This window comes from Phyllostomus hastatus, unplaced genomic scaffold (genome assembly GCF_019186645.2).
Source record: "Phyllostomus hastatus isolate PE091 unplaced genomic scaffold, TTU_PhHast_1.1 phas_contig_159, whole genome shotgun sequence".
Taxonomy (NCBI): domain Eukaryota; kingdom Metazoa; phylum Chordata; class Mammalia; order Chiroptera; family Phyllostomidae; genus Phyllostomus; species Phyllostomus hastatus.
In genome coordinates this window covers 4,608,823-4,630,685 of record NW_025333640.1, presented here as the reverse complement: position 1 = coordinate 4,630,685, position 21,863 = coordinate 4,608,823, and the positions used below count along the sequence as shown (strand labels likewise).

The following is a 21,863-nucleotide window of genomic DNA, read 5'->3' as shown; positions in this document are numbered from 1 at the left end:
ACATGTGCACAATAACCTTGGCTGTCTGTGTTGGAGCAGCAAACACACAGGATCATCACAGCTTCCCACTCAGATCACTGAGACCACAGGGTTGGCTGGGTGGCAACAATGCCCAGTGCATGGATAGATGCTGCCTTGCATGAACACCCACAGTAGACGGGCGGCCTCAGCATCCGTCTGGAGCAGAGACCTCCCCACATGAGACCGAAGGGAAGGAGGCCATGGAAAGATTTACGTTCATCTCTTGTCCCGCACAACCAACACTGCAAGTGCTAAAGCATGAGAAAGCAGCAGTCTTTGGCTCCATCTTTTATAAACACTCGTTTTCTTCAAAAATGTACAAGAGAGCATACCAAACTCAAGAACAATGTTAAGAGGAAACCACAGAAAGAAGGGGGAATGGAAAAATATACAATGTCTCTGGAGCTATACATTCATATCAAACTTGTTTTTAAACTCCTGTTTAATATCGGATACAATGCTTTTTAACATAAAAAGACAAATGTGTACCTTATATTAAACTATTCCATACAGTCACAAGTAATGATATAAAGCAAAATAAGTCATTTTTGTCCTTCTAAAAACCTTTCAAGAACTGTACCTTCCCCCAAAAGCCAGGAAAACAGAGCCCACAGTTACATCTGACACCCACGTCTCCCCAGCCCCGTCTTCGGAAAGCAAGTTCAACAGAACAGGGACCTCTGGCGACTCTCACTACCACCCGAGGGCGCCTTCCCACATCAGCATCGCTGGTTCCTTTCTTCTAGGAGCTGGTTGTCAAACATTTCTTTTTCCCTTCAGAAGACAAAAAATGACATCTTCATTTTAGTAATTAATCATGTTTTAAAGAGCATGAAACAGAGGAGGTGGTGTATGATGGGGCAGAGTTTCAAGTTGAGAAGATGGAAAGTTCTGGAGATGATGGTAGTGATGTTTGCATGACAGTGTGAATGTGTTTAATGCTGCAAAACTGGGCACTTAAAAACGGTTATGGTGAAACTGTGTTAAGTATCTTTTACCAAAACTAAGTAAAAATAAATTTTAGAAGTCTGAAATATCATATTATCCTCATTAAGTGACTCCCTGTTAAGAAATACTGTGTTAACAACCACTTGGCTGGCCACTACATTCAGGATAGACGTTAACCAGGAACACTTATTCTGAGGGGGGCCTGGCAAAACATGGGAACATTGGTGAGGTAAGTGTGCATGCGTCAGATCAAAACGAGAAACACAGGCAGCCTGAAAAAGAGGATGAAGGAAATAGCACACACACACTACTTCCAGTTCACACACCTCTGCAATGCACAGTGTAATAAAGCAAGTTGTGTGCACAACTGCTTAACCTATGAGAGGAACACAAAGGTGATGGAGCCCATGACAGACCGACCATGTGGGTGAAAATGGGCCAAAGGATAGAGAGTGCAATCACTAATCGTGTTCCTTAGACCATGTCCCTGAGGCATAAAATGGGGCCTGTTTTTACCCTAATTCAGTGACATCAGCCAATGAACCCCATTTTCAAGGCCATTTCATATATGTTTCTGGCAGACAGAAGTAGTGAAGAACTCCTAACACTCTTAGTGTTGGCAAGCCAGCAGAAGGGAGAGCATGGAGCCCTGGCTGGCGTGGCTCAGTGGGCTGAGTGCCAGCCTGCGAACTGAAAGGTTGCTAGTTCCATTCCCAGCCAGGGCACATGCCTGGGTTATAGGACAAGTCCCCAGTTGGGGTATGTGAGAGGCAACCAACTGATGTTTCTCTTGCACATCAATGTTTCCCTCTTTCTCTCTCCCTTCCACTCTCTCTAAAAATAAATAAGTAAATAAAATCTAAACAAAAACAACAAGAAAAAAGAAGGAATGGCATGGAAACAGGGATGCAGTCACAGGAGCAGAAGGCTGAGCTCTGAAGGCACTGTTGATCTGCCCTCCACCACCTGAGGCCACTATCTTTTTTTTTTTAATCTTCATCTGAGGACATCTTGTAGTATTGATTTTAGAGAGAGAGAAACATTGATGTGAGAGAGAAACATCAATCAGCTGCCTTTTATATGTGCTCTGACTGGAAATCAAACATGCAACCCAAGTTATGTGCCCTGACCAGGAATCGCACCCACAACCTTCTGGTGTATAAAACCCTCCAACCGAACCACCAGGTGTGGGCCCAAGACAACTGCATACAGAGCCAAGAGACCCTTCTGTGGGCAGCTGTCATCCACTGCAAGCGTGTCATCCACTACAGCTGATAGGTGGCCCTCCTAACCCCCTGCATTTGCTGGGGTCCTTCCTAGAAAGGACGCCGAGCATCTTCACCCCTGAATGTCCCATCACAGTGCCCAGTCAACCCTGGACAGAGCCCCTGGCCTGTGACTCTAGTTGAGTCTTCAATCTGTCACTGGCACACGGTCAAGTCTGTTCCCAGCAAGACCTGGCAGCATGCCCAGATGGGATTAGGGGCTCTGGGGCCAGAATTCCAAGGTCAACTAACCACACCAATGTGAGAGAAACATCTTGATCAGAGCCTTCTCTGACTGGTGAGGACCCACCAGGCCAAGTGCTGCCTGTTCTCAAATAGCCACGGCTCTGCAGCAACAGGGGAGAGTTGGATATACAAACATCCAGCCCCCAGCAACAGGAGATTAGGCAGAGGGGCCTGAGCACATGTCCAGTGGTCACCCTGGCCACCCCTGGGCTTGTGTCCATTTCAGGGACCAGGGCCCGTGGCCGAAACTGACCAGAGGACAGAACTTTGACTGCTGGCTTTACCAGGTTTGCCTGGCAATTCATCAGCCAAGAGTTAATGTGTATTTTCAAGTTTATGTGACTCAAGTGGGCTTCTGGATCAACATGTCAAGAAGAGGGGCCTCAGTCTCAGATACTAGTGTGCACATATAAGCCTTGGAAGATAAGCTGCAAAATGGTTGGGACAGGGCCCTGGGCAGCCTACCGGTAGCTCAGCAAAGGTCCTTTGATGTACTTCTCCTCGGCTGTCTTGTAATCTACCGCGTCCACTGCAGAGATTGCACAGATGATGGCCTGCAAGAAGGGGACAGGTCAACACCGGGCCAGACCACTTGTGGTGCTAAACTCTGAAATCCACATGGGGCCAGTCTGACCCCATGCTGGCCTCCAGGCACATCCCCGTTTAAGGCTCAAAAGATATGGACGGAACCCGTGACAGCTCTGCTTGTAATACAGTTTATGAATTAAATCAGTAACATTACCTTCTGGACTAGATGAGAGTTCCTGTCACTAAAAACATATAATGAAAAGCAGCACCCAAACAAGTGCATTTTTGAAAATTTTTGAGTTTACGGTTCAAACATCAGGGCAGGTCTCTGTGGGGCTGTCCTGGGCACTGTGGGATATGGAGCAGCATCCCTGGCCCCACACCCTCAAAAAGCACGCAAGGGCTTGAGACTTTCTTTTGTTTTTGTATCTATTTGAGACTTTCTTTCCACAAATACAAAGTTCAACGTACTTGCACCTGACAATGTCTTTTGCACACTGTGTGTACACGCCAGGCAGTGCCCTCTCTGAACTTAATGGTAACTGAGGAGCCATATCTACTCCTTACCCAGTCCAGTCCCAACACTGAGGGAAGTTAAAAAACTCCCCTTTTCCTGAGTAAATTCTGGAACATTTACTACCTGTGCACGTAGATGACGCCCGCATCTCATTCTCCCAGGGCTGGCAATGAAATCAGAACATCCGGCTCTGTGCCACCGCCCACGGAGGAGCTAGGCGAGTGCTGGGCTCCACAATGCGAACGCCTCCAGGCAGGTTTTGGGACCATGGTACCCCAGCACCAAACTGCCCCACGCCCCCTACAGCCCATGCCTGGGCAAAGTTGGGCTGGGGTTCTGGTTGAGGCCACATCACAGACCCCCACCACCCGCACACACAGGACGTTCTGCTGGCCACTCACTTCAGGCAGAAGAACATCCAGGATGAAGCGGATTCTGTCACCATTGATCTGTGTCAGCATCCTGCTACCCGTCTCCTGGTAGACCCCCTGCAAGTACTTCACCACCAGGTCCAGCTGTTCCTCGTCCTCCAGGTACGTCTCCACACACGTCATGTACTGCCCCGAGTTCAGAAATGTGTTCAGCCACCTGGATGGCTTTGTGTTCCTTAAGATGGCCTGCAGATGGCTCTCAGCGCCCCTCGCCTTCACGATGTACTCAACCAGCTTCTGGTTGGCACGGTCCCGCGCAGCCCGAGACCGGTCGGGCAGGACTTTTCTGCAGGGCTGCCTCCTGCCCCAGGGACTCCCAGCCACAGGCATCTCAGGGTCCTCCTGGCAGAGCTGAGGGAACCGGGTCCCTAAGACATCTTGCTGGATGGACTTGCGCACAGGATAGCCTGCAAAGGAGGCACACATCCATAGGACCGCCACCCAGCCAGGTGGGGTCCTGTTCACTGCATTCTGTGGGGGTGAGGGAGGCCCCAGGCCTGGGAGTATTGGGACAGCCACATTCCTGAAGAGCTCTTCCTTTGTCAGGAGCTGTCTTCTCTCTCCCAACTCTGCCCTTCAGCCAAGTTTAACCTGAAAGAGCAGAGCCCCTTCAACCCCCCAAAAGCAGCATTAATTCATCTACCTCCCTCTTTAAGGACAGAAGGAATGGGACCGTGTACGGCTGTCAGTAACTGAGAACACAAAGCAACAAGGAAAGTGCTGTTCGTGTATTTTAACTCTTGGGTGTTAGCACAGACAGGGCAGTTTTGGATGTGGACCTATCATCCAGGCCCCTACCGCAGGGAGGGGAGACCCGGGGGTGCTCCCTGGACACCGAGCTAGGCTGCACGGTCCTACTACCCAGGAGCAGGCTCAGGACACCTCTTGCTTTTAGACTAAAATATGGGCCATGCTAGAGGAGCTGGTGGACTTACTTATATCGGCTGCATAATATTCCAGAAAAGAGCCAGAGAAGGAACCACAACCTGCAGAGGAGAAAGGATGGGAGAGGGGACGTCACACATGCAGTACACTCTGGAATCCCCTAGGTTGTAGGGTCCTGTTTCAAGTCCAAGCGGACCCCTGTGCCAGAGGCCTGGGGCAGCACAGAGCCTGGGGCAACACAGAGCCTGGGTCCCCAAAAAGGCCAGGCATTTCTGCTAACAAGCCTTATTTAGATTCCCAACAGCCTAACTTGGGGTGGGCTGAAACCTGTTCTGGTTCAAAGGCCTTTTGTCCATGTCCAACATTCCCACCTCTGCCTGGGCACCTGCTCACTCACCCGTGCTGGGGACACAACTGGCCAGACTACCATGCGGAATGGGCCGTGCTCAGCCCTCACTAGAGAGTCTGCAAAGGAGGGTCTGCTCTCTCTGCCCACTCCCCCGTCTGATGCCGTGGAGGTCCTACATACCAAGCCGGACCCTGTAGTCAGTGATCAGAGAGACGCACCAGCCAATGGCCTGGTCAAAGTCCTCCTTGGCCTTGTTCTGCAATGAGAGAGAGAGAGCAAGTGTCAATGGGAGTCTGCTGGGATCCTCACCACTGCCTGCTATCTCAGTGCCCTTGTCCTCAGCGCCTGATACCCGGCAGGTGCTCCAAGGCCAGGCTCCTGAGGCCTGCAGGGGAAGCCTGGCAAGGCCCAGGTCTGGGGCTGGGCTGCTCACAAAATGGGCCTTTGTAAGCCTGGCTCTGGGCCAGAGACTTAAAGGCTCTAAGAGGAAGGTGGATAAACATCCAAAATTGCAGTTGCCATGACCACCATAGGGAGAAGACATTAAAATCATGTGAAATAAAGGAAAATGGAGACAACTGTACTTCAACAATAAACAAATAAAAAAAATAAAATTACAAAACAAACAAACAAACATGTGAAATAAATCCTTCTAAGAGATGTCTTTGCGCCCAGAACTTGAAGTGCGGCAGCATAAGGCTGCAGGGAGGGACACTCAGCCACTACCAAACCAAGGACAATACAACTGGTGAGGCTTTCTTAGCTGGGACAAGCTCCTAAGAAATGTTCACAGGCTCAAGAGAACCTGAGACCCACATCCTGAGTTACCATTGCTTTGGCCCAGCCTCCGGCCTGTGGTTGCTGCATGAGGCAGGCAAGGGATGCAAGCAGAGCTAACAGCTCCAGGGGTAGGGAGAGAGGGGTTCACTGATTGGCACCTGGGATGGCAGGCAGTGTGGCTCCTCAGGAAAGGAGATACACAGGGCCCTACAGATGCCACAAAACAGTGACAGTCACACAAGCGTCAGTGGAGGTAGTGCAAATCCATCAACAACCCAGAACAGGTAACACATCCACCCCTCGGAGGTGCTGCTCACTGCTACTCAGACGAACCAGTCCCTTGTGCTCCCCTACACACCCATCTCACAGGTAAACCTGGGAAACAGGAAGCCAGCCATGGATGCCCTCTAGGCATCTGGACCACGAGAGGCCCATGTGCCATCTTCTTGTAACGTCTCAGAGCAAGGTTCCCACTCCTTCCTGCACACTCCATGGGGAAGCTACAGGACCCTAAGAATGCACACAGCACTTAGAGAAGTCATGTGGCTCCTGGCCTGGAAGCTGGGTGAGCAGCTCCCTATCCAAGCAGATTGGCATTCAGGGGGGCATGCAATCAGGCTCCCTCCAGAACCAGACCCCACTGACAGGCACTGATAAGGACCAGGTGTCTGGTGTTGGCTGTGGGTTAGACGTTACAGTGAACAAACTTGAGAACAGACAAGACAGGTAGAGCAGGGCTCGTGTTGTGGATATGGGCAAATCGGAAATAAAAGGGCTGGGGTCTGGTATGGGTGCCAATCTTCTAAACACTCACCCATCCCTGCAATCCTCAGGGAAACAGGGCAGGCATGGGCAGTGAGTTCCCCAGATCCCAGCACTGAGAATATGGCTCAGACACAGACTGCTTCCCAACCTGGAAACCCAGGAAACCCTAGCAACTGCTGTGGGAACCCCTACAGCAGGGTACAGGCAGGAGTCTCCCCACGTGTCCAGTTTCAGTATTTTTAAAGCTGGAACAAAAAGCAGTTTTTCAAGGCTGAACAGTCAGCATTTTAAATGGAGCAGCCCTCACAGTTCATGGACTCAGGTATGTAACAAAGCTGATCAAAGAATGGGGACGACACGGCCACTGGAAGCACAGCAGGTACCCTAGGGAGTGTCCTGGCCCCAACTCAAGCAGTACTCAGGCACCACGTGGGGGGGGGGGTCCCTACTCTAAGGCACCCTGGTGTCTCATCCCAAGGGCGGGGCCTCAGAAGCAGCCGGAAGGAGCTGGCCTTGCACTCAGGTTCTCTGCCACCTAACCACGCACCCCCAGCCCGGGACAAATAATTCCTCACACCACAGCCTCAGTTTCCACCCCTGAACAACAGGACAGACAGGTAGCAAGCTCCTGGGTGATTCAGAGTCCCATGCAGGGACCCACGAGGGTAGTGGCAAGAGCCAGCATGGCAGGCACCTAGTACCCTACAACAGTGGTTTCAAAGACCCCACAAAAGACACTGTCACCAATCACAAAGGAACTATTTAGTTAAGCACAGATAACAAGCCACCTACCAGAAGTGCCTGTTTCTCTTTACAGTCAAAGTGCTTCAGCCTCCTAAGAGGCACCGTGATGCTGCGGGAAGCAGAGGCAAGGTTACATGAATGGAAGACACTCCATGACCTAAAAGACATTCTTTTCCTCTGACAAAGTTAGTAGGAGCCATGCTAGGGCTTCTGCCAGACCAGGTCACCCAAGACAACTGCTGTCCCCAGCTGCTTGAGGTAGTCCCTTGAAGCCAGGCCTTGGAGGGATGGGTACCCTCTAGTGGGTACTTACAGGGACATAGCTGGGGCTGCTGTGCAGGACGGGCAGATGCCAGGGCCCAACCTCCACATTGCTGGTGACCAAGAGAGGGGTGGCAGCACCCAAGTGACAGAAGATCAGAGAGGACCAGCTCCACAGCCACCTAACTGACGAGGGATACGGTGCCTTCAGAGCTCACTGGGAATAGAGTGACACATTGTGTGCGTTCTTACCCCGTGATGAAGGGCGCGTGCAGAAAGACGGGCAACGAACCACATGGAAAAACTCAGATTGCATCAGGTTTGCTGCTCATGACCTGTATGAAGGGAGCCACCTTTGCTAATTCGTGGAAAATGGGGGTCTAATGCTCGTCTTGCTGGGCGACCTTTCAAAGCCAACAAATCAAGGTGGGAAAACTGAGCTGCAGAACCTGGCGACCACGCCCCAGACGCCTGCTCCCCGGATCCTACTCCAGAAAACATCTATAAAGAGCCAGGGATGGTGGGCTCACCCTCGTCCTTTCGGGTCCATGTGTCCTTCAATGAAAAGCACACTTGCTTTCTTGTCTCTCCGCCTGATGCTCTTGACCTATGGGTGAAGCCAAGAAAACACAGCATCAAGAACCGAGGAGGAGCAGTGGGTTTTAAATATTTTTCTGACACCATCTCATTGAGCAAGAGGTGACCAACTGGTATGTGTGACAGGGAATGCCACTGGCTGGGGGACAGAGGTGAAGCCCACACAGTAACATTCTCAGGGACTGCCCAAATTTTGCTGCACGCATGGCTCTGAGAGGCTTCACAACTGAGCAGAACCAGGCAGGATTTTCTTAAATTTTTAAATAAAGGCAACCACACCTGCTGCTGCCAGCCGTCTCCATGTGATTGTCATGACTGACTATCCCATGGAAGAGCAGGGATCGTTCCGGATCAGCCCAGGGCACGAGACGGGGGCAGGGCCTGACCCAAACCTGCGCTCTCGGACTGTGAAGGCCGAGGAGCCCCTCCTGTCATGCTTCACAGGCTGCACACATGGTTTACCGGCAAGTGTGGCCACGGACATGCCTGCCCCAGAAACGTCACCCCAAGAGTCTGTCATGATGTTGACTCGTTAACCAGCAGGGCTTCCACGGAACTGGTGAAAACAAGGAAAGGGCTGAAAGGCCTGGAAAAAGGGTGCCTACTGCAGGCAGGATGCGACACCTGCTGGAAAGTGGGTGCTGGAGGAAGGAGGAGGGCCCGATACACGGCCGCCACAACTGTGCCACAGGTATATGAGATGCCAGACTCACCAGATGTGTGGTTCAAGCTACAAATTCTACCCATAAACGCTTCCTTCTGAGTCTGGTTCTGCCCTCCCCATAGCCATGCCGCCCTATACACGGAGGCCCTGTGACTGCAGGTCAGACTCATCCAGACGACACAGCTGCTCCTGACTACAGCTGATACCTTTCCAACTTAAATGCCATCGTCTCTCACTATAATTATAGGAGTCCAGATAGAATCATGCAGATCCTGTCTCAGATGGAGAAGGATAAAAGGAGAAATGAAGGGGCGAGAGTAGCCAAGACAATGCCTTTGCCTAAGCAATAAACTTACCATTTGCAATGTCTGGCACAGACAGAAAGCAAAGCCACAAACTTGGCTTACATGTAGCTCATTCACCTCACTGGGGCACTGGGCAGTATTTCAAATGCCTGTTTTCATACAGACAACACTTCCTACCCCAAAATATGAAAGATTAAAGAGCTCCCACAAGAGGCCCTAGATGGTGTGGCTCAGCTGGTTGGAGTGTCAACCCATAACCAAAAGGTTGCCGGTTCCATCCCCATTCCGGGCGCATACAGGAGGCAACCAATCAATGCTCCTCTCTTATATTGATATTTCTCTCTCCCCCTCTCAAAAAATGTTCTCAGGTGAAGATTAAAACAAAAAACAAAAAAACCAAAATCTCCCACAGGGAAAAATTCTGAAATGCGCATTTAAAATAAGCAAGCTGGGTATTTTTTTCAGGCAGGTTTTTCCAAGCCTGGTCGGTAAAAATTTGACCTGTAAATCTTACCCTCATTGGTGCCACAAATACTAAATTCCCTTTATTTAGGTATAGGTGTCTCCAGAAATCTTCCTTGTGAGCTCATCACTCTTTGTAGTGATAATTAAATGGTAAAAACATTTGCCCAGGTCCAAATGTCTAGGGGACTAAGTAACTGCACTTAGGAAATAGAGTTGTTCTTACCACTGCGGGCCAGAAGGGGTATTTTTGGTATTTAAGCCAGACCAACATTCCTACTTCAAATGAGCGTGGCTCTAGAATTAAAAAGAAAGGAAAACAAAAAGAAGAGACAAGTCAGATCTATGTCAAGCAGCAAATCCATCAGCTTGAGAAAACAGTTACTGCGATAATGTTTAAATGTGTTGTTAATACAATTCACAGAGAGCACTGGAAAGGTATTTAACTCCCGCCCTGGAATCTCAGGGCTGATTACGAGCAAGCTGAATGGTAGGCACCACACTGGTTTCCTAATGGTGATAGTATGCCACAGTCACATAGGTGGCGAAACAGGGGAAGCTGGTAGCAGGGACTCTGTACTGTGTTAGCAATGTCTCTGTAAATCTCAAATTATTCCAAAATAAACATTAAAAAAAGTGTTGGTAGAAAACTAAAATGAAGCCAATGGTACACAATGAAAACCCAACATGAAAACTCAGTTTCTGAGAAGCTCATCTGTGAGAAACTGGGGGCTTTTAAGGGGAAAGAGAATTATTTAAAATAATCATCAGAGAATTACAAAATTATTTCTGAACAAAATTAAACTGAATTCCACCAAAACCTCCCCAGTGAGTAAGTAATTTAAATGTTTAAAAAACTGGGTAACAAAACCTAGGAGAACAGAGGCTGGTATTTGACACAGAGCCAGGATCCTCCGTTGGACACTGCGGTGAGAAGGGGAAGCCGTGCTGGCTGACGACCTAACAGTTAAAACTCCCCACAGTGAGAAGCGAGAGCGAGGGAGGGCAGAGGCAAACTGGGAAGCTGCCTTCCTACAGGTCTGTAAGGGACAGTTACCCCATGAGAAGCCTCCCTTTCTCGGAACACAATGGGCCAGGGTGCAGACGGCCAATTCAGAGACCAAGAGTAAACAGCCAGCCAGACAATCAGGATTATGGGGAAAACCCAAAACAAATGGAAGCAGAAACCAGGAAAAAAAAAGCAAACATTCAGGTTTCGGCAACCCAGGCAACCTGACCCACATCTTGTGGCAGACAGGGCAGAAATGCCCCTTTGGAAAAAGGCAGTGTCCCTTCTCTGTGGCCTAGGAAGCCCTGTTCAAGGGGCTTATGCTACAGAGTCACTTCCCAGAAGCATGCATCACAGGCACTGTCCCCATAGTTGGGGGACAATCTATACACCCAACAGTGCAGGAGGCTCAGTATGTGACTGCCCATCTTTCCTAGTAAACAGTAACTAGTTTCCACAGAAAATAATCACAATGCCATGTGGAAATGTAAAAAGAAAATGTCTATATTACCATTAAGAGAAAAAAAAAGAAAATGCAAACCTGTCAGTAATAGTGACAGTGAGAGAAAAGCACTCAGTGGTTTGGAGAAAAGACTGTGACAAGGATACTTAGGCAGCACGGGGGACATGGGGACGCCCTGGGGCTGTACCCATGTCATGGCTTCCTGGTCTTGCACACTGTTGCCACTGGGAAGCTGGGGGACCAGTCCCCATCCCTCCCTGTGCATGCTACTTCTGCAACATCCTGTGAATCTATCATTCTTTCAAAATTGAAAGGCTAAAAAAGAAAAACAGGCTAGATTCTGTTAATGTGAGAGGTTCATGGGAGAGTCTAACAAGGGAACTGGTCCTCAATCACTTTTTTCATGACGCAAACTGACTTTGCGTTGTCACCCTGCGATCTGGGTCCCTAGCTCATCTGTTCAAGATGGTTTGCTCAGAGCAGGCAGCATGTGCGGGAGGGCGCAAACTCCTGCTTCTGAAAGACACCCAGATACCGTCTCCAAAAGCCTGTGAGCGGTGCCAGGTCATATCTCAGTGGTGGCCAGGGAGCTCTCACCTGTTCACTCGGTTGTACTATTCCCACAAGGGGACCACAGGATAAGAGAAGGAAGCCATATGCAACAGAGTCCCTCCTTCCTCTGTGTGGTTAAGCTTAAGGCAAGGAACAGAAAGTGTGGCACTTTCCAAGGTCTTAGCTCAGCAGGAGAAAAATGAAAGAGTAAGAGACCTTCCAGCAAAGGTTTCACAGTGGTTCAAGAATGCACACTTCCTTCCAGAGGACGGAGACGCTCGAGGGCATGCCTCCCCCAACGCCTAACCCCTGGGTCATTCTCAAGCCTTACCGTGATATAAAAGGATTCTTGGGAGTTCCTCATCCTCCTCTTCCTCCTCCAGGATGGAATTAATGGGATCAAACTCCATTGACTCTTCAGAAGACTGACGGTCTGCCAATAATGTCAGATTAGACTTTCATGGTCAGTGGCTCATCCCAAGAAAAACACTCCGTGATCCGTGACCATCAGTGAGAACAGATCCCATGTTACACAGACTTCCACACTGCCCGATTCAAGTGGGGTGCACTTCCATTAGAGGACATTTAAAAGACAAATAAATGAGACAGAGGGTGAGACAGAGAGGGGGATGCCTTTCACACTGAAGCTGGAAGGCACAAGAAGCAATGGAAGTCACAGGAGGATGACTGGATTCTGGGCAGGATCCCTTTTGTGGGGCTTCTTTCTTTCCAGTGTGAAGCTCTCAGTGGATGTCAGGGATGGGGGTACAACTGGGGCACAAGGCAGGGCTGTACTCTGCACATGGGGAGGTGAGAACCTGTGTTGTGCAGGGAGGAGGGGTGTGCAGCCTGTGAATATGCCAGGGTGCAGGCCTCATGAAAGAAGTTTGGACTTAGGGCAGAACTCGGGGCAGTAGGTAGGTAGCAAGTAAATTAGAGACACCCCAAAAAGCAGAAATGAAAATATCCTAATTAGCATTTCAAAAGTAAGTGGCTTGCTACAATGTGAAAATGGGAAAAAATCACAGTGCCCAACTGCAATGGCACAGAAATGTGCCTATACGGGAATTCCTGAGAAGCCAGGAAACTCTGCAGTGAGTCCGTCAGTTTGAGATCCCCGTGTTCTCACTCCTGCAGCGGTTTAAGAGGGAATTAGCCCTGGCTGGCAAAGGTTGGTTAGGTTGCCGTACCCATACACCAAGGTTCACACTCGATATACACTGCAGGTTTAATCCCAGTCAGGACATATACAAATAACAACAAATAAGTGAAACTACAATGTGGTATTTCTCTCTCTCAAATCAATAAAAAAATTTAAAAATTAAGAAATAAATATTAGCCCTAGCTGGTGTGGCTCGGTGGATTGAGTGCTAGCCTGCAAACCAAAAGGTTACAAATACAAAGTTAAAAAATAAGGCAGTTAATCCTGGGGACAGAAGGAGCATTTTCACGACCACCGTGCCTCCCACAACAGGGCTGCACAGGACAGTGGGCAAGCTGCCCCAGGCCCCGCTCTGTCCCCTTCCTCCCCTTTGGAACAAAAACGACACAGATATAGTGAGAAGTAGGAGTCGTCACAGCCCAAGAAAAACACTCCGGGGCAGTAGGTAGACAGAAAGGAATTGGGAGGTCTGTCTGACCTATTCTGGTCCTGATCTCACTAAGATCTGGTTTAGGAAAAACACGGGCCTGGCTCCAAGTCTGGCTGAGGGAGGACCAGAACCCCACCCTGTCCCAATGGTGGGACAGACCTACCTTCCTCCAGGACATGAAGACTTGTGTCCTCCGAGGGAGAGAGGGGGGTGGACCTACTGGCACTGCGCAGGATCATGCATCCCCTTGGCCCAGACCTCTGGCTGCCACCGGAGCACAGCTGCTTAGTGGGCGGGTCTCGAGAATCCGGGCAGGCTGGGTGCATACTTGGGCTGCCTGATGGCAAACCCGGGTGGCGCCCTTTGGCACACAGACCCTGCTCCCTAACTGCAGAAGGTAAGCTCTGGGCTGCTGGGCTGCCTGCCTCTTCCTCTCTCTTTATTTCCCCATCTCCCACTGGAAGGGAAGGGCCATTCCGACATCCACTGGGCTCCTGTGCCAAATTTCTTCCCCTTTTACTCAGGGTTGTCCCATTTGCAAGGTGTATTCTTGATCTACTCCGGTCCGGAGAACCACCTCCGGCTGAGACCACCAGGGCAAGTGGGCTTTCATTTCCCCCAATCCTTTTTTTGTGGTCCACTTGGCACTTGAGATCACTTTCACTAGTGGACGAGCGTGACAGCTTCTGGTACACTCGCTCCCTTCTCTCAGGTCCAGAACTGTTCAACACCCCCTCGTGGGGAAGAAATGAAGGGTTGGGATCACAGAGTGAGGATGCCCGTCCCACGCGCTTCTCTCCTGCAGTCACAGCCGTTCCTTCTTCCCTAGAAGAGCTTTCTTGATGCGAACGGGTTCTCTCATTCAAAACATCCAGAGCCACTCGAAGCGACCGTCTGTAGGTCAACTCCTCCACAGGTTTTGCCGAAACCTTGTTCTGTGAGGCTGAAGGATAATAAACAAACAGAGCCTGGTGACATCCAGACGCCCTGGCACTGCCATCAGAGCACTGCTTTACAGGCTGGGTCTCATCCGGTAGCTAGTTTTCCACCTTAAGGGAGGACTAACACTTCTCCCCTCAGTCTTCCCCAAAGGGGGACAGGGCTACAAAACCATAGCTGGCTGTGGGATCTGTGTTCAGGGCTGCAGGGCTGTTTTTTAAAAAACAGATTGAGTGACTCTCACCTGGGTGGGTTACAAAAATAAATTCCTCCAGATTACAAAACAGTCCTGCCAGCAAAACATATTCAGATGTTTCACAAATCCTCTTACAGCCTGACAACTCCCAATTCAATCAGGGTCAATGAGAGCCCACTTCAAAGACGTAAAGAACTGGAAGGCACTGTATTCTGGGATGGAGGGTAGTAGGGCGGGAAAGACCATATGGAGAGGACTCCTTGTGGGCTGGTCAATTTTCTGTATTTCTTTGCAAGAGCAGGAAAGAGCACTGGAGGCACTGAGTTCAGCCTGGCCTCTCTCTCTGCCGCAACAGCATCGTTTATGCGTTCCAACACACACAGACCTGGTGCTATTCATGGGAACCAGGTGACAGATGCAATCTTGTAGCATAACCTCCATCAACACAGGACTTCCTATGTTTCATATAAAGGTAGCCACAAATAACTGGCCACCAAGACAACCTGAGCAAACAGGCGGCGATGACCAAGAGGTGATGGCTAACACGCCAAGGGTGTGCAGGGGTGGAACCTGCTTTGAACAATAAAAAAAATGCCTTTCCAAAGACACAGGAATATAGACCCTATTTTACAAACACAACAGGAAGGAATTCTGAGGACCCTTTCACAAGACAGTCATTGCACATGGGACAAGCACTCCCACACTCTGAGGAGAAAGAGAACTCAAGGCTGCCTGCAGTTGGGGTTTCCTGCGGAGTGAGAGTGCCTCCACAATCCTCCTTGGGGCTAGGTCCAAGCAAAGTCTCCCACCTATGCAATATGCAAAGAGGGCAGGGGTCACTGAATTCCAGCAATGCTAGTGCCAGGTCAGACCAGCCACACAGTGCCTTCTCCACTGGGCTCAGCTTCGGAATTTAAATACACAGACTCGGAAACCTTGGGCATAGACCAAGCAGCAACAACATCATTTTACAGGATGAGGGGGAAAAGAAATGAAAATTCTTTCCACCTCTCCTCAAGGGACCAAACCCATTCAGTGTTCTGTGTTCCCTGGAGGCCATGGATGTGACCAGCAGATCCTGACACCTTGCCGTTCTGACAGTCAAACACAGATTGGCCCTAGCAGCAAATGCTACAAAGGTTTAAGGTTCCTTTCCTTAAGCCCAGGCAATTCACGTTCCCTTTGTGACAGGACTAACTGGCGAGTCAGATTATTCTGACCTGGACGTTGTGTCCCCTACACATATGTCCCCAAACCCTCCCTTCCTTTGTTAAGGTCTCACGGATCCTTACCCAATAAGGCAGCAATGTCCTCGATGTGGGACTTCCTCAAGATCTTGGCTTCCGTGCTTTTCACTCTCACTCTGCAAGGACAGAAACGACGGTCATACGCTGCTGGATACCTGACAGGCCATGGAGACATTTTCAAATGCATTTTTCTTCAAATGACAAAAGAACTAGGCTCGTTTTCTTCCATCTCAACTTTCCACTTAAACTAAGTTAAAGCCAACTAGGAATCATGTGCCTGAGGTTAAAGACAAGGACCCTGGTGAATATGATTTTTTTTTCCTCCCTTTTAAGACAGAAAAGGTTGGCTGGATTTAAGAGTAAAAATGAATTCAAATTGTGACTTTTATAAGGCAAACCTACCTTCAACTGCTCATATAACTCTTTCATTTTGTTTTCAGAGTAAAGATAATGTCACTAAAAGCTGTTTACAGCCCAGCAGGTGTTTTAGTTTAAAAGGATGTGCTTTCCTTTCAAATTCAAGTATTCAATTATCTCCCCAGCCGCAGGGAGAGTGAGTTGGGGACTGACCAAGCTTAGAGGGAGGCTCTGAAAGAGGGGTGGGGACCTGCCACAGGAGCCCTTCTCGGTTGTTTTAACTGTTTGTAATAGGGAGCTCTTCCATCAGACACAGATACCAGTCTTACACGATCTAAGCATTTTAATCTTCATTCCAGATGATTTTATGGCCTACTATCCCAGATAATCAAGAAAACAATAATGTACTGCCAGAATCATGAGTCTGCCTTCGGAATGCTAAATAAGTCTATTAGAGGGACAGGCTCAAACATCAAATATTTCAAAACTGATGGGCTTATTACACAAATTTGTAAAGAAAAAAAAAGACACAAATAAATCCATGGGAAGGAAATACCCTATTTGAACACCAATGATGAGAGTTTACCCTGTTGTAATTTATATTTATTACATTTTCGTACTGGTCTCTCTGGAGATCACACACAATGCCTTGTGTAGATCCTCAATTTCCAAACTGGTATAAAATAAAATCAGTTGTTTTTCTCCTAAGGTCATTATGAGAATTAACCAATTACAATAACTAAAGAGTTGATTTAATAAGCCCTTAGACATGGACTTTCCTTTTTGGGGGGAGGAGGAGGTACCAGATATCCCATGAGGAAGAATATAGTATATAAAACAAACTGTTAACACTTAACTTTTTGTCTACGGAAAGTATTTGAACATTTAGAAAAAATTCCTTTTTTCTCTTAGTTAATATCTCAGTTCTGGCCAAAACCTGTTTAAAAAAAAAAAGAATCCTGGTTATTATGACACAGCAAACAGCTGACACAAAGAAGCAAGGACAAACAGATACAAACACAGCAGGTAATTCTTTAAATACACAAGTGCAGAACTTCAGAAATATTCTGTCTCATCTTCTTCATTTTATAGGTGGGGAAACTGAGGCACAAGAGGTCAATGGCAGACCCCCGACAAGGATGGACTTCTGCCATGCAGTTTGATTTTCTTCCTACCGCTTGGCTGGAAAGTCTCCCCAGATCCTCACATTATTTACTATCACAGGGCTCCCTGCCAGAAATTTCCTTGAATTACAGCCGTACGTGCCTTTTAGAGCTGTTGATTTTTTTTTTAAGCGTGAAAAAAAAAACCCACTCCCAGCAGTTTAACCTTGTAAGCACTCCACCAAAACCCCATTAAACGGGGAATGAGATTCGGTGCCAACAGAAACAGCAGCCAACTGTTCAGGCTCAATTATTCCACTGAAGCTCCCGAGTCTCTCTTGATAAAGATTTTGTCACCTGAAAAGTCATTTCTATTCCTGAAATTAGACAATAACGCTGTCACCTTTGCAGGCCATAATCGCTCTTTCCATCTGCAGAGAACATACTTGGCGTCCGTCATGACTTGGACTCATGTGGCAAATGGGAAGGATGTGGCACACAGTGCCTGAAGATCTGGTGCGACGGACCCTGCAACAAAATTTGCAGGGTGGTTTCTAACTCGGTTCACTGGTAACTTGAAGGCAGATGCAACCCTTAATGCCAAAGGTTATGGGAGTTTATCCCCAAGTTGTAACCTTGCATGAAGATGGTTGATACCAAAAAGAGATGATCTGCCCTGGTACCTAGGGTAGCACCTTTTTTCTGTTGTTGTTGTTTTGGGGTTTTTTTTAATAAAGAAAACACAGCCAAATTCCCTTCCAAAACCCTGTACCTAGATTATTTCTTAAAGGCTCCTAAATAAATCATCTCTATCCTGAAGGCTGCTTCGGACCTCAGCACGGGAAGCATTTCTAACAAAATGCACAACCGATTTCCATTTGGGGAGCTAACAGTTGACGCCAGGGCAAAAAAAAAATAAAATCGGAGGGAAAGGCCTGTTCTTTTGGCCGCCATATCCCTGAAGGACGGGACAGCTGCAGGGGCTCCTTACATCAGTGGGGAAGCTGGCTGGGCTGTCGGCATAAACGTAAAGGAGCTGGGGGGGTCGACTGTGCAAAGGAGGAATTCACCACAGCAGCGAAGGTAGGTCAGTCAGCAGGGGGTTGGGGGGCGGTAAGGCAGCAGAGAAGGGGTTCAATCAGCAGAAGAGGGGATTCAGGCAGGAAAGGCAGGGATTCAAGCAGCAGAGGAAGGGTTCAGACAGAGGAGGTGGTACAGGCGACAGAAGAAGGGGTTGCGGCCAGCAAAGGGGAGCTCACGCAGCAGGGTAGGGGGGTTCAGTCAGTAAAGGAGGGGGTTCGGACGGCAGAGAGGGGCTCACGCAGTAGAGTGGGGGTTCAGGCAGCAGGGGTGTTCGGGCTGAAGAGGGGGACATCAGGCAGCAAAGATTAGTGAACAGAGGTGGAGCTCACGCAGCAGGGGCGAGGGAGTTCCGCGGAGGCGCGGGTCAACGCCCCAAAGAGCCTCTATCGGGGTTCGGCACTCCCCACCCCCCAGGCCCGGCCGCCTCAGTCTCCAGCAGACCGAAGAAGTACAGCCCGCCGGGCTCACCGGGCGCCCAGCCTTCCCAACACGGCGTCTCCGAGACCAGCGTGGAGAGCGAGGAGGCCGCGGTGGCTCAACGGCGTTGGCACCCGCGCCGCCCAAGCCGCTGCTGCTGCCGCCGCCCACGCCCGTGCTCACCACCACCTCCTCCTCCGCCGCAGCCGCCGTGGTTCCCAGCGGGCCGGAGGCGGAGCCAGTCTCGCGGCGCCCCTGAGTTTTTCCCCAGAGCTGACCAATGGGGCGCGTGCGACTGAGCCGTGGTCCCACCCCTTCCGCCGGGCTGCGAGCGAGGCTGGCTGACGGACAGGTCGGCGTGGAGCGGGCAGGCGCAGGCTGACTGACGGGAGCGAGGTAGGCGGGCGTAAGACTGATTGACGGGCGCGGAGCGGGTGCAGACTGACTAATGGGCGCAGGGTGGGCGGGCGCAGACTGAGTAAAGGGCGCGGGTGGGCGTCAACAAACTTGACTGTGGGAGGCCAGGCTACGAGTCCAGCTTAGAGTTGGGTGGGGTGTGCAGACTGAGTGATAAGCGATAGGTGATGTGGGCGCGCGAGGGTGACTGGCGGGCAAGCTACCTCCATATTCCTGGCCGCTTCTCTGCGCGAGTTTGTCAAGGGCTTTGGCACAAAGCTGTTTGTAAACCTGCCATGGGTGCCTGCTACCTCCAGCCAGACCCGCGCGGCTTGGCGCGGACCCCGAGGGAACCTTCCTGAACCTTCCAGAGCCTTCTTGTTTCTGAGGAGCCTCTCCTGAAACGATTCAAATTCAGGGTGGTGGCGCACACCCAGAAAAGGGAGTCGTGCGTGTTGCAAACAATCCGCATACTTTGTCCAGTACCTGTAGAAACAGGGCTCCTGCGTGGCCCCTGGGAGCCTTGCGCGCGGTGTCTGTCGCTCCCCACCTTCTCTTTTTAATGTAATTATTTACTATGACGTCAGTTTTTAAATTTGAGATAAATCGACATAGAACGTGACAGTCATCCCTTTTATCCGTGGGGAATGGTTCTAAGACCCTCACTGAGGCCTGAAACCTTGGAAGTGCCCAGATTCTACACAGATATTTTTTTTTCATGGTTGACCCTTGACCCAAGCAGGGGTGACATGTGCCGACCTTGTGCCACCAAAAATCCTCCTATACCTTTTGACTCCATCTTCTGCCCTTTGCACCTGTGAAGTCGTCCAACTGCTGTTGGGACCGAAGGGGACCAAAACTTTGCCATCCTGAAGCTGCCTTTTGGGATATGAATTTGGACCTGGTTATTAAGAAATAAGATTCAGAAAGAACCTTTGACTCTACTTCTTCCTGCCCCAGAGATTCAGAGGGAAACATTGGCTCCAGGAAGGAAAATCTTAGGATTCGGTCTTAGCAGCCTCATTTGCATTGAGTATGATGGGCGGGAGGGCATCAAATAAGGACTAGTTTGCTAGATACCCCCTGTCCCATTGCCTCTGGGTTGTCACTTAAGAATTTACCTGCCATGTGTGTTCTGCTTTTCCTCAATTACCTATAAATCGCTCTCATTTATGAAATCTAAGACTCTGTCCCCCACCTTTTCTCTTTTGTCTAAAATGTCATATACCTAATGCTGTCTCAGTGTCTTTGGAATTTTCACGCTTGTGTGAATTCCCCATATGTATGTATTAAAATTTGATTTTCTGTCCTGGCTGGTGTGTCTCAGTGGATTGAGTGCTGGCCTGTGAACCAAAGGGTTGCAGGTTTGAACCCCAGTCAGGGCACATGCCTGGGTTATGGGCCAGGTCCCCAATGGGGGGTGTGTGAGAGGCAACCATACAATGATGTTTCTCTCCCTTTCTCCCTCCCTTCCCCTCTCTCTAAAAATGAATAAATAATCTTTTTAAACATTTTTATTTTCTCCTGCTAATCTGTTCCTGTTCATCTGATTATTAGCCCAGCTAGAAGAATTTAGACAGTGGGAGAAGTATTTTTTTTAAGCTCCCACAGTTTTGGTGAGCCAGCCAGACAAAAATAAAGAACATCTACAGCTGGGAATGTGGAAACAATGTTTTCAATCAGCAGTGGATTGAACTTGCTGACTTGAACCCAGAGGATGTGCAACCCACGAAGGGCAAAGTGTGTGTATTGAAAAAAAGCCATGGATAAGTGGACCTGTGCAGTTCAAATCGATGTTGTTCAAGGGTCAGTAGTACGTGAAGTTTAAATTATAAATTAGATACAGTAAGAGACTAGTAACAATAATAAAATAGGACAATTATAACTATGCTGAAATAAAAATTATGTGAGAGGCTTTGGGGCCATTATTAAGTAAAATAAGGGTGACTTGAATTCAAGCACTGCCATTAACTACTTCTGACAACGTGTGTACAGAACAAAGGAATAGTTCACCTGGAGGGGATGGTGGGAATGCAATTCATCCCACTACTCAGACTGGCACACAGTTTAAACCTTATGAATTATTTATTTCTGGAATTTTCCATTTAATATTTTCAGGCCACAGTGGGCCTTGGGTAACTGAAACCATTCATAAGGAGGGGACTACTGTATCTTAGTGTCAGGTGTACAATGGAACCATTTGATGTGTGTATCTATATTTTTTCTGTTGCTTCTTGACACGTAATCCTGCTCAAACATGGGACCAGTGTGGAAGTGTCATGTCAGGTAGAAAATAAAAATTGAGGAGGGCGGTTCAGTTTACGTCTTTTCAGAGTTTAGGGCCTTTCAGGTCCTAATGTAGCCCCAGGGCTGCACTGCAGGGGGAAGGGGTGGTACCCCAAGGCCTGAACCCTGAGGCCTTTGTCTGTCTACTTGACTCCTGGGGTGTCACAGCTGCCTCTTGTTTTCTGGACTTCTCGTATTCAACTTGGCTTATTTAAGGGGGACTGTCACTGACACCTGTAAAGCTCCTGTAGGGCTGTGGCTGGCAGTTTGTTCCTGCCAGTGATTGGATTGGATGGTCTGTGTTAACAAGGTCAAGACATGGTCAAGGTTTCCACCGTGGTCCCCTTATGTCCTAATTAGGGACTTGAATGGACTGACACACCAGGTGAGACTCAGTTCAGAGACTAGTTTGATGTTACACTTCAATCACCTTGGAAAATATGGATTCAGTTCTG

General features: G+C 49.1%; 1 protein-coding gene across 3 annotated transcripts; it reads right to left on the bottom strand.

Annotated features, from left to right (window-relative positions):
* Nucleotides 1-296: 296 nt before the first annotated feature.
* Nucleotides 297-18,974, bottom strand: PWWP3A (PWWP domain containing 3A, DNA repair factor). Of its 3 annotated transcripts, none has more exons than XM_045831489.1 (14): nt 18,910-18,974; nt 17,630-17,754; nt 16,981-17,060; nt 15,812-15,921; nt 13,548-14,327; nt 12,124-12,225; nt 9,995-10,065; nt 8,271-8,347; nt 7,528-7,588; nt 5,371-5,446; nt 4,892-4,942; nt 3,927-4,363; nt 2,946-3,034; nt 297-795 (listed from the first exon to the last, which is right to left on the bottom strand). In XM_045831489.1, exons 2-14 carry the CDS (start codon nt 17,684-17,686, stop codon nt 741-743), a joined length of 2,046 nt encoding a protein of 681 aa, XP_045687445.1. In that variant the 5' UTR covers nt 17,687-17,754; nt 18,910-18,974; the 3' UTR covers nt 297-740. The 3 variants fall into 3 exon arrangements, with proteins under 3 accessions (XP_045687445.1, XP_045687444.1, XP_045687446.1); XM_045831488.1 differs by having other exon boundaries at nt 18,778-18,915; XM_045831490.1 differs by having other exon boundaries at nt 15,812-15,882; nt 18,778-18,915.
* Between the last annotated feature and the right edge of the window lie 2,889 nt (nt 18,975-21,863).